General features: G+C 38.6%; 1 protein-coding gene across 1 annotated transcript; it reads right to left on the bottom strand.

Annotated features, from left to right (window-relative positions):
• Nucleotides 1-478: 478 nt before the first annotated feature.
• Nucleotides 479-12,445, bottom strand: ZCRB1 (zinc finger CCHC-type and RNA binding motif containing 1). The gene is made up of 8 exons (XM_042017966.1): nucleotides 12,301-12,445; nucleotides 7,545-7,632; nucleotides 7,359-7,387; nucleotides 5,115-5,226; nucleotides 4,925-5,032; nucleotides 4,076-4,185; nucleotides 3,892-3,967; nucleotides 479-2,584 (listed from the first exon to the last, which is right to left on the bottom strand). Exons 2-8 carry the CDS (start codon nucleotides 7,626-7,628, stop codon nucleotides 2,453-2,455), a joined length of 651 nt encoding a protein of 216 aa, XP_041873900.1. The 5' UTR covers nucleotides 7,629-7,632; nucleotides 12,301-12,445; the 3' UTR covers nucleotides 479-2,452.
• Between the last annotated feature and the right edge of the window lie 16 nt (nucleotides 12,446-12,461).

The following is a 12,461-nucleotide window of genomic DNA, read 5'->3' as shown; positions in this document are numbered from 1 at the left end:
CTCACCTAGAAATGCTTTGTTTTCTTCCCAACAAAGAACTGAAACTTAAAATGATTCAGGAAGCCAAGTGCAAAAATCCTATTCCTGAAAGTCCCCTTAGACTGTGTTTTAGGCATTAGGTGCATCCTTTTAAGACAAAAACTAGACACACTGCTAATCAAGAGAAGTTCAGAATTAAGAAAACTGTTAAAGGAAGATGATTTAAGGTAAAGAATTCTAGATGCTGCTTCTGCACAGAAGCAGACTCATTTTTATGTTTTTTTTTTCCAATGTCACCTACCTCAAGTGACTTTATACTTGGAACAAAAGAGCATGGAGGAACAACACTGGGTCAGTTGTAACAGTCTGGACTGAGCTACTACTTCATGCCGACAAAAGCAAATCCTATGGGGAAAGCAGTGAGGCAGAAGCAGCAGACTAGAAAGATATATCAACATGCTTCAGCTACTGGAACTCTGGAAAAAAGTACTGTATTAGGTCAGAACAATAGTCAGTTTTGTTTTTTATTTGAAGATATTTCTGAGTAGAAACTTTAACATTTTAAAATACCGTGTTCCACATGTAAGTCTAATCCTTTTGACCCCACGACCCTGAAAAAAGTCTCATGGCAGTGAGTTCCACTAGTACATTACACGGTGTAATGAAATAAAAGTTTGAAGCTTGCTGTCTAATCACTCCATTGAAATCTTAATTCTTGGAAGCTATCAAATATTTCCAAACCAAAGTCATCGACAATGTCGAACTGGTCCTCTTGTCATATTTTAGTTTTCTATCTTTTTTTAAAACCAGCATTGAATATGGTATTTGAGAAGAAGACAAATCCTGATTTTAAGTAGTGGCATAATCTTTTTGTTTGTTTTGCTCTTTTTTTTTTTTCTTTTGGACTCCCATTGAGCCCTAACCTAACATTTGAAGAAAAACATGATGGCAGCATTATTTGCTTCCTTAGTAGTGTTTAGAACACCTCAAGCTTCATAATTGCACACATGATGTAGAGTGATTTGCATTTATTAACAAAAAGTTATGCCTGGCAGTTTAGCTCTCAGTTATTCAGTACTAAGAGATCTTCCCAACATTCAGTAAAGGAAGCTTCAGATTTAATATATAGTACTTTCAGCAAAAAGTCAAAGTCAGTCTTAAAAACATTCCTTGGATTACTGAGTCCAAGACCTTCCTGTATCTAGAGCCCAATACTCCTTCCTATTCTGGTGACTTGAGTAGCTTGCACAGAAAAAACTTGTATTACTTCATTCTCGTTTCTGAATTCTTCTGTTTAAGGAGCAACAGAAGGCACCACAATGACCTTCTGAATGTCACTACTTTATATTAGCTTAGAGGGTGTGTGTGTGTGCGTCTGTGTTTCTTTGCTTTGCACCCAGTTATATATTTGAATGTAAATTGGTATTAATTAAGAATACATAATGGTATATTTGGATTTACATTTTCTATATTTGGAAGAAAATCAAGTCCTGATGAGCAAACAGGAAGAACTGAAAATAGAAAGGGGCCAGCTTGTCTCTTCTTCCAAGTGTGAAATTGTGGATGTATTTTATATTGTGCTTCCTAAAAGTGAAGGGTTTAGACTACACACCAATATAAAATGGGTACCACAAAAACCACATGTCTGTGGTCTTGGGAATGATCACAGTTACAGGAGAACATGCCTAGAACCCTAGAGAGGTCTAAGGACAGAAAAAGTCTGAACTGCTTTATGTGCAGAATAGGTGGCAACACACTTTGCTAAGAGACCATGACAGTTCCAAGTATACATGAAAGCTGATTTTTAGGCAAAGGAAACTATGCCTTTTGAATTTTGCCGACAGGTTCAGATGGCTGTGATGCAGGTTAGATCCACACACGACTGTGATCCAGGTTAGGTACGAGCCTATTTAAAACCCTGTGGATAACCCTTGTTAGGCACTCAAACTGCAGTCAGGAGAAACAGTGACCTAATTTATTATATTATTGCATGAAGAGTTAAAAGACAATGCTTAAAGCTGAAATTCAACCCTATGCAGAGGAACTAGTGCAAGATTCATACTGTACTTAAGTACTACTAAAGCACTGCTTTCAAACAGACCAATACATAAAGCATCAGTGGTGCTAACAATCATCCTAAGAGGAACTCCTCTTAGGAAAAAAGCCTTGGGAAATTCTCTCATGAAACCCTTCACTGCTAGGACTTGGGTCGAGATACTAACTGCAGGTTGCATTCTCACACTTTTCTGGATTTAAGTGTACAATCACATCATTTTCTTAAAAAATTGCCTTGAAAGGTAAGGTTTTGAGACACAGATATAAAAAGATGAGAGAGTCAGGAGACAGCATAAAAATAAAACATGATTTTCAGTGTTTTCAACACCAAAACACACCTGTATTACAGATCACTTTGTAGCACTTTACAAAATGCACACTATATATATCTTATATATGCATTTAGAACAGTATTAGTTCAGTCACTAAGTTCTTCCTCATCACTGAAATAAGCGCTTTTCTTAATCCGTGGACGTTTTGAATCATCTGAAATTGAAGATTCCCCTGCAGTCTGGGTCCATCTTTGTTGTTCCTCCTCAATTTTGGCTTGCTATAATGAAGGAAGGAAAAGTATTAACTGGGATTAAGAAAAATTAAGGTGCATTACAAATAATAACGCTAATTATCAATATGCACTGAATTATTAAATAAGTTAAGAGAATTACAAGGGTTTATTTCCAGGTATACTGTGTGATCAAAGCACTAGGAAACGTTTCTGAAAGTATTTCTCACATGCAAGCTGTCTTCTACACCACAGCAGGCTGCCTGGACTATCCTGTATTCTCAAAAAGAGGAATTTTGCCCATGGCAAACTTCCAAAAATATAGAGCAGCTGAGATCTAAAGCAAAGAATGCCTCATGTTTTAAACTGATGTTATTGAATCGGCTTTGTTCCACTAGTAAGTCTTCTATCTGTTGTCCTTTGCAGTCATTCATTCAGATAATGAGTGCCTTTGGGGATTATTTCTGAAGGTTATTCAACTAATAGTTTAAATAGAAGCTTCCTATTTTTACCAGTTAAAATCCTTGGATGGTGATAGACATGAGAATGTTTCCTGGCTTTATAGGTTTTATTTCCAATTGTGGAGTTTTTGGGGAAAGGGAGGAAAATTGTGCATATTTGAATAATTTTTTTGGACTACAACATGTAAAAAGTTCTGCACTCCTTACAGTAATAGTCAGAACAAAGTTATTAACTTTTGAGGGTTTTTTTTGGAGGGACAGGCAGACAGGGGACAACTGTTGACCAGGGAGCCAAGAAATTTGAATATCAGGTCAGGATTGTTTTGTGTAGTGAAGCAAAAGAGTGTATAGATAAAGAAGTAATAGAGACAGTAATACAGATAATCTAGTTACATAACAAGATATGCATTCAATATGTTTTGGGAGATGAGGTCTATTAGAGAATGCGATGGTCTGTATTAGGCAAAGAAAGTGCCCCAGTAATAAATGTTCAAGGACATTCTAGTGAGGGCAGAGGATGTGTCCGGTCACTTATACATGACTGTTTTTCTGTCTCCTCAGTTAACAAAGCAAAGAAGGATTTGTGGGCAAAAACCTAGCAGAACATCACAGCAGAGATGACAGAAGCAAATAGCAAAGGAGCTTGAAGGAAAGAAAAGGCTGCAACACACAAATACAGCAACAGTGAAAGAGCAAAAAACCCAAACAAAATTCCACTGAACATGACTGCAATGTAAAGAAGCCAACTATAACTACCAACTGCTGCTACCAAACCAGAGCCTGCTGAGTGCTATAGAGCAGACAGACCTATGCATGTATAGCACAGCTTTTGAAAAGAAGCTAAAGAAGGGAGTTGAATTTAAAAAGTAAATATTCCATGCTTCAATTTTGTACCTGAAAAGCTATGGCTTGGCTGAGGCTATCTAGAGCAGGGTCTTCTCCTTCCTCTTCGCTTTCTTCTTCCTCCTCACTTCATTGTGCAGAGAGAGGGAGAAAAAAAATACAGATCCTTAATTAAAGTGTTTAGTATGAAAAAGCTTCCTAAAAAAAGTAGTAACACGTAACTAAATATACATACATTTCTTCTGGCTCAACTATTTTCTTTCTCTTCTTCTTTTCTTTTTTTTTTGGTGGTTCCCGCTCCCCTAGCATATTTTTAGGACAAGCATAACTTAAGTGTCCTGCTTCCTTGGAGAAAAAGAAATATTGCTTAACAGAAGCCATTACAAACAACTATACGTTAAAACATATCGTGAGGGAAGTTCATGGGGGAAAAATGGAAGCAATTAGTAAGATCAGTGGAATGCTGAATTAGCACACAGAAGACAAACTCTTCTCTAGGCCTGCCATGGAAATGAAGAGATTGGTGGTGATATGCATGCTTAACTGCAAACTGAGAACAAGCTATGAGCACAGTAGGTTTCTTTGGCTGTTGCAATAACTCAATACACTACACACGGTGTATATTCAAGACAAGATAGAAACCTCAGCATTAACAATTTAAGACACAGGAGTGAGGTGACATTTTTGCTGTAAGAAGTGTTATGAATATAAAACAATGTTTGGACATTAAATACTATCCAAATCTCAATGTCCTATATTACTATGTTCAGGAAAAGTCAGGAATTAATTAAAACTTAGAACTCACTTCTACATAAAACAGTTGTTTCCCATATTTATTTTACTGCCAACTAAATAATGAACTTCCAAAGATATAGCAAAAGCAGGTATTTTGAAGAAAAGGAGGCTATCATTGCAACAATTTTCATATGCATCACTTATCTTTCTTGGGTTTTCTTTCTCTTTGTTACTTTCATTCTCATTACCATCTACTATTACTATTATTTAATAGTATTCCAATTATTAAGCTGTTCTTATCTCAACCCACGACTTTTGTCCATTTCTCTACATTTTTGGTTTTACTCACCCCACATTCGTAACACTTAGACTTATCAAAGTAGTTACGCCTGCGAATGAATTCTGCTGCTCTTCCATTATCAATGGCAATGCTTGCTTTTATTACTCTTCCAAACAACTACAGAAAATTGGAAAGAAAAGTTAAATGTTTTGAGACTGAAAGCCCAACCCTGCTGCCACAAAAACTTTGCACAATTTACCTGTTTGTTATTAAGTGCCCGAGAACAGTTTTGTGCAGATTCTTTATCCAGAAACAAAATAAAGGCAACTCCTTTGCTCTTTCTGGTGTCTTTGTCTTTCATAATGGTAACTCTGGAAACATATAACCACATTATTGATACACCATAATTTCTTCAGAGATATTTTTTCCTTAAAGGTCTCAGTGGGATCTTAGCTTTGTTATACAGCAAAAGGGTTAAAGTATATTTAACAAGAAAAACGCTCTAACAGAAATTCAAAGGAGCAGCTAACATGGCCATATGCTTAGAGGTAGAGTGGAGATGAGTTTAAAAAAGTGTGTGGGGTCTTTCTGGGACCAGCATCACTCTTAATTCCCTTGGGTGACTTGAAGAACAGAGAACATAATCTTTAGATTTACAAGTAACCTAACTGGAGGGAACTACGCATACTGGAAGCAAAAGGAAAATTCAGGAGTAATCTGACCATTGCTATTATTGGTGAAAAGCACAGTGTGAACTGCCTCCAAACTGAGAAATCTATGTTTGTGTAGGACTAATCAGCTAAACAGGATCACAATAGGAAACACTAACTACATGCAGTATTGCTCTACAAATATCTCCAACTGAAATCCAAGGATCGTAGATGCACGTGTTATTTCACATGACATACGAAGTTAAATCCTCAGTCTAACATTGAAACCAACAGCTTCAATAGCACATTGAGAAGCTCAGGAAAATCTAGAAACAGTAAAAAAAACCTGTGACAAAAAAGATTTACAAGACACGGCTGGGCGGTGTGTATGGCAGGAACCCACACATCCTCAATTCTTTCAATATTAATCTCAATTGTATTTAGCCCTGAAAAAACCTAACAAAACAACAACAGTGAGAACCAGAACGTCAGTCTACAAGGACATAAAAATAAAAGTACATGTAAAAAAGTAGGGAATACACTCCTCCTTATGTCCACCACAGGCACAACAAGGTTCAGCCATAAGGCAAGCCAAAATTTTAAGAAGTAACAAAAACCACCAAACCCCACTTCAATATAGAAGGCCTACCACATAGCCTGTATAAGTAACAGATGACCTACATTGTAAAAAGTTTATAAGATAAAAACACAGTAAAGAAAGCTCAAATTTCCCCAAATACATGCACGAAAACGTTGAGCTTAGAGAAGAGTTTTACTACTGAAGTCTCTTGGACAAGACATGTCCATGTGCATGCATTAAGTTCAAGCATCGATAAAACTGACCTTAAAACAATTCTATTAATTTTTTTGCCAAGCTACTCTTTGAAGAATTCCAATAGAAGCCTGGTATGACTGTCAGGCTTCTAATTGGGATATTGAACGTATCAGTTAATAACACAAGAATAGAAATAATCAAGTGTGACAGATCTTTAAAAAGCCAGGAACTTCTTGGAGCCATAGAAAGTCTGATTTCTTACTGAACAAACTGAGTTGAAACCATAATAATCAGGATATATTGGCTTTTCCTGCTATTTGTCACCTGAAACACACTTCTGAGACTTCAAAAACTTTGAAACTCCATATATCACAGATTACTGCAACAGCTACTAGAAGTTAGAGATGGTATTTGCTGGTTTAGGATTAAAAACTGAAGACTTGAGTCTCCTTATTCTGATCAATTAAAAAAAAAATAAACAAATCAGTCAGTTCCTTACTGTGGCATCTCCTTTTGTCATTTGAACATAGAGGCAGATATTCACATAAATTGTTCATGAATGCCCCACATATTGAAAGCCATCAATGCAGCCTTACATCTAGCTGTAAGTAAAATACAAAGTAGTCACAATAACAAGTCCCTCTAGAATCACGGAGAACTGTACACTACAACTGTGGGAACTGTGATATCTAGTTCACATAAGAAGCAGATCCCACTTTCACACTTACCCACTGTGCCCCACATGTGTTCAAGGAAAGGGGAATAATACTAGAAGAATCCTGTTTCAACTGTTTCTTGGAAAGGACTGATGGTATGTAACAACATTCTACTTGCTCTTAAGAAATGGTTAGCAAAACTCGTCCCCAACACAAATATTCTTGTATTATGTATGTAACTGCAAGAACTTCCAGTCATTAAATTAAATTTATACTTCATTAAAAATGAACAGAACTTCAATACATTCATATTCCACATTCATACTTAAATTACAAAAAGCTCAAGACTTTCAAGTGAAGAAAAGACATAAAATATTTAAAATGAGAGGTACAAAAATAGAAGGCCATATCAGGTCACTTACTTGACAACTTTCCCATACTTCGAAAATATCTGAAACATAAAATAAAATAAAAAGATTTAACAACAGACAACTGCATTTCACTAATAATAAATTTATCATGACAAACTTACATATATCAGTATTGACTTTACACTCAAAATTGTTGTCAACAAGTTTAATCTAAACAATGCATCTCTTAAAACTTACCCTGTACAGATCATTGTTCGTCAAAGCAAAGGGTAAATTGGAGACATACACTGTGCTTTTGCTTGGTGCCAACCCACCACTCATTTTTCTGATGAAAGGAAAGAGAGAAGAGTTAAACTGTATTCAAGAAGGAAATCAGTTAATAAAATGGTTTCAGGACTTTCAATTTTATTTCAACCTAGCCCAGACAGCCATGATAAAGTTGTAGGAGAGCGTAGCTATCACTTCCCTTGCATCATTTCACATGAAAATGAGTGTTTGCCTTCATGGGCTACAGAAGACATACATTCCTTCCTCCTCTCCTGGATCCAAACATATTTTCGTTCTATGTGAGTCGATTTGTAGTCATGAAAAACCAGACAAGTTAGTGTACTTACAATAATCATCTACTGATCTGTGCAATAAGAAAGTTTGGGGGCCAAAAGAAACAAGCAATGTCCATTTATTAAATGTTATGGCCAACATGTGAAATTACTGACCTTTGTACCAGTACCATCATGATCTGATTCTTTTTACAATATCAGTTCAGCTGCATTCAACATGGACTAAAATACAGTTGGTTCAGGGGAAAAAAAAAGCCTCCCTGAAGCAGAGTCCTAATTATCGTGGGGAGGGAGATAAATACATTTTAAAGTCAATGTAGTATGATGCTAAAGCAGCATGCTCTCATTTTCTCTCTTAGCTGTTGCTCAGGTTTCTGCACTCCTCTAGAACTGCATGTGTCCAGAGCTGACTGTAAAACAGCATCTCTGTAGAAGCACTCCCCTTTCTCCTCCTGATTAGGCAGCTTTCTCCTGGCAGGAAGCAGGAAAATTTCCAATCTTTCTATTTTAATTTCCAATCTTTTCTATACTCCTGAAACTGAGTATGTCTGGAAACAATGAATCAATTAAAAATACTGTTATAACCACATACACATCACCTAATACTAGGTGAAGAGTAACAACTAACTTGAGAATGAAGAGCCAATGTTTTTCTTCACATTTGGACATTTCCCAAAATTTTAGGTGGTGTAAAGTCTGTGCAAAATACTCTCTTTGATCCATTCTGTAGCCATGGTTCAGACTAAGCGCTGAGTAAAACTTAAGATCAAAACATAGCCCTTATGAAAGGCCACACCAAATAGTACAGCAAACCCGTTCCCTACACAGCCCAATTTCTACCTCCTTGTCCATTTTCCTACAGCCTTATTACTGCTTCCTAGCACCTCTAGCCAATTCCCAGCTGAGGATCAAGCCATTTCTTCAGCAAGACCGACTAATTTTAAAAACACAGACAAAAGCTGATGAAGGGATAAAAAACCTAAAGTATTAAAATCAGCATCTGCCATATTACAGTTTCTTAGGGGACTTCTTGGGTAGCCAGTCTGAACAGATTGCTTGGTCAAGTGCCAACAAAGTAACTAATATCGCACTCTAATCTGGCTGATACTTTCTGGCATTTCATGATTCAGTTATCTGAAGGCCTGATATTCCCAGTAGACACTGATTATCCAAGTGCTTTGCTTCTCTTTCCTGACATGCTTACAGTATCACAATTCATTTGAGTGACAGCTTCCAAGTGATTGAAGTTTGAGGTTTTCCATGTTGAGAGACTGTTTTTTGGCATGAGCAAAGATGGCAACACAAAGGTTAAGCAAATGAAAACAGAATAAATTTGCAATAAAGGCCACACATTGCATCTGGTGTTAGGCAGACTGGATTCATTATCCCAAACTCCTTTCTGCTTGGCATTAGTATCCTTGACAAGCCTAACCAGACTGACTTGGCAACATGCCACATGAATAGACGGCCTGAAGTGCAGTTATCCAGATGTACAGTGGATAGAAGGATTTGGGAAGAGCGATCTCAACATTGCACTATGGTATGTTGCCAGTGCTAATATATTGCAACAGTGGATGAGGAAACACTGAAAGCGAACGTCAAGTGTCAGAATACAACAATTTCACTCTGCCTAAAAGGCAAGAGAAGCTGAAGCACCTTGTAACAGCAGACCAAGCAGCCCCCGTTTTAATGGGCAGGCACCAGGGAGAACGGCATGACTGGAGAGCAGTCAGCCTGCACATTCCACAACGCCACAGCGCAAACCTCCATAGAGAAGGTGAGACATCATGCAGAGATTACTACTGGCCTAATTAGCACAGTTGTTAGGAAATCATTAATGGATGCAGCCTATAGAACCACCATTTTCAGCTGCACTGCTTTTTTCATTAGAAGCTGAAAGAGTTGCACCCGTGAGCGCTGGCTGCCAGACAGCTGAGGTTGAACATTGTTTCTATTCCCCTGGACAAATTTAAGCTTAACAGTTTTGTTGCTCCAAGTGCCCAAATACTCTTAGTAATTTGTATTGTTTAGGACTGTTGTGCAAGTACTTCTTCTTTTTATTAAGTCTGACTCACTGTACAGACACAGCTTTAATAGAAGAGGGAGCACAGTAACTGCATGGTTATCACCATTTATTCTAATGATGTTTTCTAGCAGGAGGAGTAAAAAATGCCAGTTTCAGCTTTAAGCTAACCCTCTAGACAAGACATGTCATCTGGAGGCTCATTGTTACAAAGTTGAGAGTCCTTCTACTTCAGGAATTTTCTAACTTCACAGAACTCTTCAATGTAAGTTTAACATTTTCATCGCATTCCCTCTCCATGATTACCAGCTTCTCTGCTCAGCTGACAAGAAAAAAAAAATCCCCTTCCCTCACAAAAATCCCCAAACCAACCAAAAAACAACATCTGAGCTTTCTTCTTGCTGCAGGAGACTCACCTGAAAGTCATGTACAGCCTGGCTTCAAGGCTATATCCTGCCAGAGCTTTCCAACAAATCAAAACATTTCTAATTTACCCTGAACGTTTTTCTGGGGCTTTCTTGATCTACTAAGGTATTACCTTAGTTAGTTAACTTTAAAGCATTGGCTAAAAGCCTTTACAATATCTCCACAGAATTGTGCACAGTTCCCATTAATGTAATAGCCTCTCTGTAATATTAATGCCTTCTTCATTTATCATTTTCACATATTAACTTTGACAATAGAGTTCTGTCTCATTACAATGACTTCTTGAATTCAATCTTTTTTGTCTTTTCTAACAACTTGAACTAAAAGAAGCCATTTTTTGACAAGAACCATCTGTCAGCAATGATTAAGTCTCCTGAAAAATAGATCAGGTACATGAATATGTTTTGCTTCAATCCAATATGCCTAATACAGCATCTGTCACTAGTGTTGGGGATATCACAAAAAGACAATGATTAATTTCAGTAATTGGCTTTTCTACTCTATCTCAGAACAGATAAGGGCACCAGCAAAACAGTTCAGATGCCTCTGAATCATGAAGTGGAGCTTAAATTTACTGATACTTTCATGACTTAACTTTGGTATTTTAACTGAAAAGCACAAACTTGTACGTTTGTTTTTAAGTGCAGAGCAGCAAGCTCACATTTATGATTTAATCAACTGAAGTATGCATAAAAGATTTGTGAGCAAGTTTCTCAAGGGACTCCCACTCAGGGCAATTAATTTGAGTTTTTCTGTCTTGATCCTTAAAACACAGTATTTTACTCCTGCTTTAATAGAGTCAACAGAGTTTACACCCAAATCAACAAACCATTAGTTGTGGCAAGAGCTTGGCTCAGGCTTATAGTCAAATGTCTGCGGTAAAGGACAAAACCAAAGTCATGTTCTCCTTGGCCCCTGACAAGGGTATTAACCACTTGCAACAATTCTGCTCTGCACAAGGGGCATGGAACAAGCTGTAAGAGCATAATCTGTTTTATCTCATAGTTACTTAGACAGTACCAAGCAAATATTAAACAGGATCAAGAGTTGGTAAATAAAGTTAGCACTATCAGCAAAAGAAAGAATACAATCTGCTCAAGCCAAAGAGGAACATAAAAAGGATCCGTGTACTTTTATGTACTGATCTAACTACAAAAGTTTAGGGACAGTAAGACTGGGCAACCAGACCATGAGGCGGGACTATTTATCAAACAAATATAATTTATCTATGTCCCTTTTCCAGATCATGTATAGGTGCCCCATCGACCTTGGCCAAAATCAGTCGAATTTTGTCCCAAACAGATATCATGATATGATTCCATTTTTGTCCCCAGTACTACCTGTACATGGTGTTGGCTGGCTTGTGGGGGCCCTGCGTTCACTGAGACTTTATTGTGGATGAAGATGATACAACAGTAAGTGCTTTACTCGACAACAAACGTACAACACCGACAGAACTACGGAGTGGTCTGGAGGCCAGGGCCTGGGCTGTCTTCTTTCGCCTCAACTTGGAGAGACCTGGAGCCCTCAGAAGTTGATCACTTCTATGCACCGTTTCCCCCGTGCTCCGAAGGGAAAGCCCATAAAAGCTTTTTCAACAGTGTCTTTTTAAAGGGATTCACAGCACAGCCAAGATGGGAGAAGAGCTGCTTGGTTCAATCGCATCTGGTCTCACCCAGAATTTCACCCAGGCGGGGCAGATCTGGGTCGTGACGGCCCTTCTTCCTCAAAACACGCGATACGCGATTCTACTTCAGAGCTCAGCGCGAGCAGAGCGACATTAAACCAACAGAACCACAGACTGCTCAAGAACTTCCACCCGCTGTATTAACACTTCCGGCCATAACATCGGCCTGCGGTTCCTTTACCACAGCGCGGCCCTGACCAGCTGCTTATTTCATCCCTTCCTATTCCGCAAAGGCCCGAAGCGAGCGAGCTGTGAACGAGCGCTCCCGACACCCGCGGCACCCCCGCCCCGGCGTACCCGTCACGGCGGGGCTCAGCCCGCGCGGGAGCCCATCGTGCGCCGCGGCCCGGAGAGGCGCAGGTGCGGTCCCGGAGGGACAGCCCGGGGCATTCGGCTCGCTCCCCTCTCGCCGCCGCCCGGCCCGTCGCGCTTCCGCCGACGCGCACCTCCCGGCGCGG

Source organism: Corvus kubaryi, unplaced genomic scaffold (assembly GCF_017639235.1).
Source record: "Corvus kubaryi isolate FWS band 111438036 unplaced genomic scaffold, C.kubaryi_AGA036_p1.0 137, whole genome shotgun sequence".
In the NCBI taxonomy this organism is placed as follows: Eukaryota; Metazoa; Chordata; class Aves; order Passeriformes; family Corvidae; genus Corvus; species Corvus kubaryi.
This window is presented reverse-complemented; position numbering and strand designations above follow the sequence as displayed.

Excerpts from the sequence above, each read along its gene's own strand:
- ZCRB1 (XM_042017966.1), bottom strand. The coding sequence starts at position 7,628 with ATGAGTGGTGGGTTGGCACCAAGCAAAAGCACAGTGTATGTCTCCAAT. Across the intron at positions 7,388-7,544 it reads CGAACAATGATCTGTACAGG|ATATTTTCGAAGTATGGGAA; the intron begins GTAAGTTTTAAG and ends TTTATGTTTCAG. Across the intron at positions 4,186-4,924 it reads CTAAGTGTTACGAATGTGGG|GAAGCAGGACACTTAAGTTA; the intron begins GTGAGTAAAACC and ends TTTTTCTCCAAG.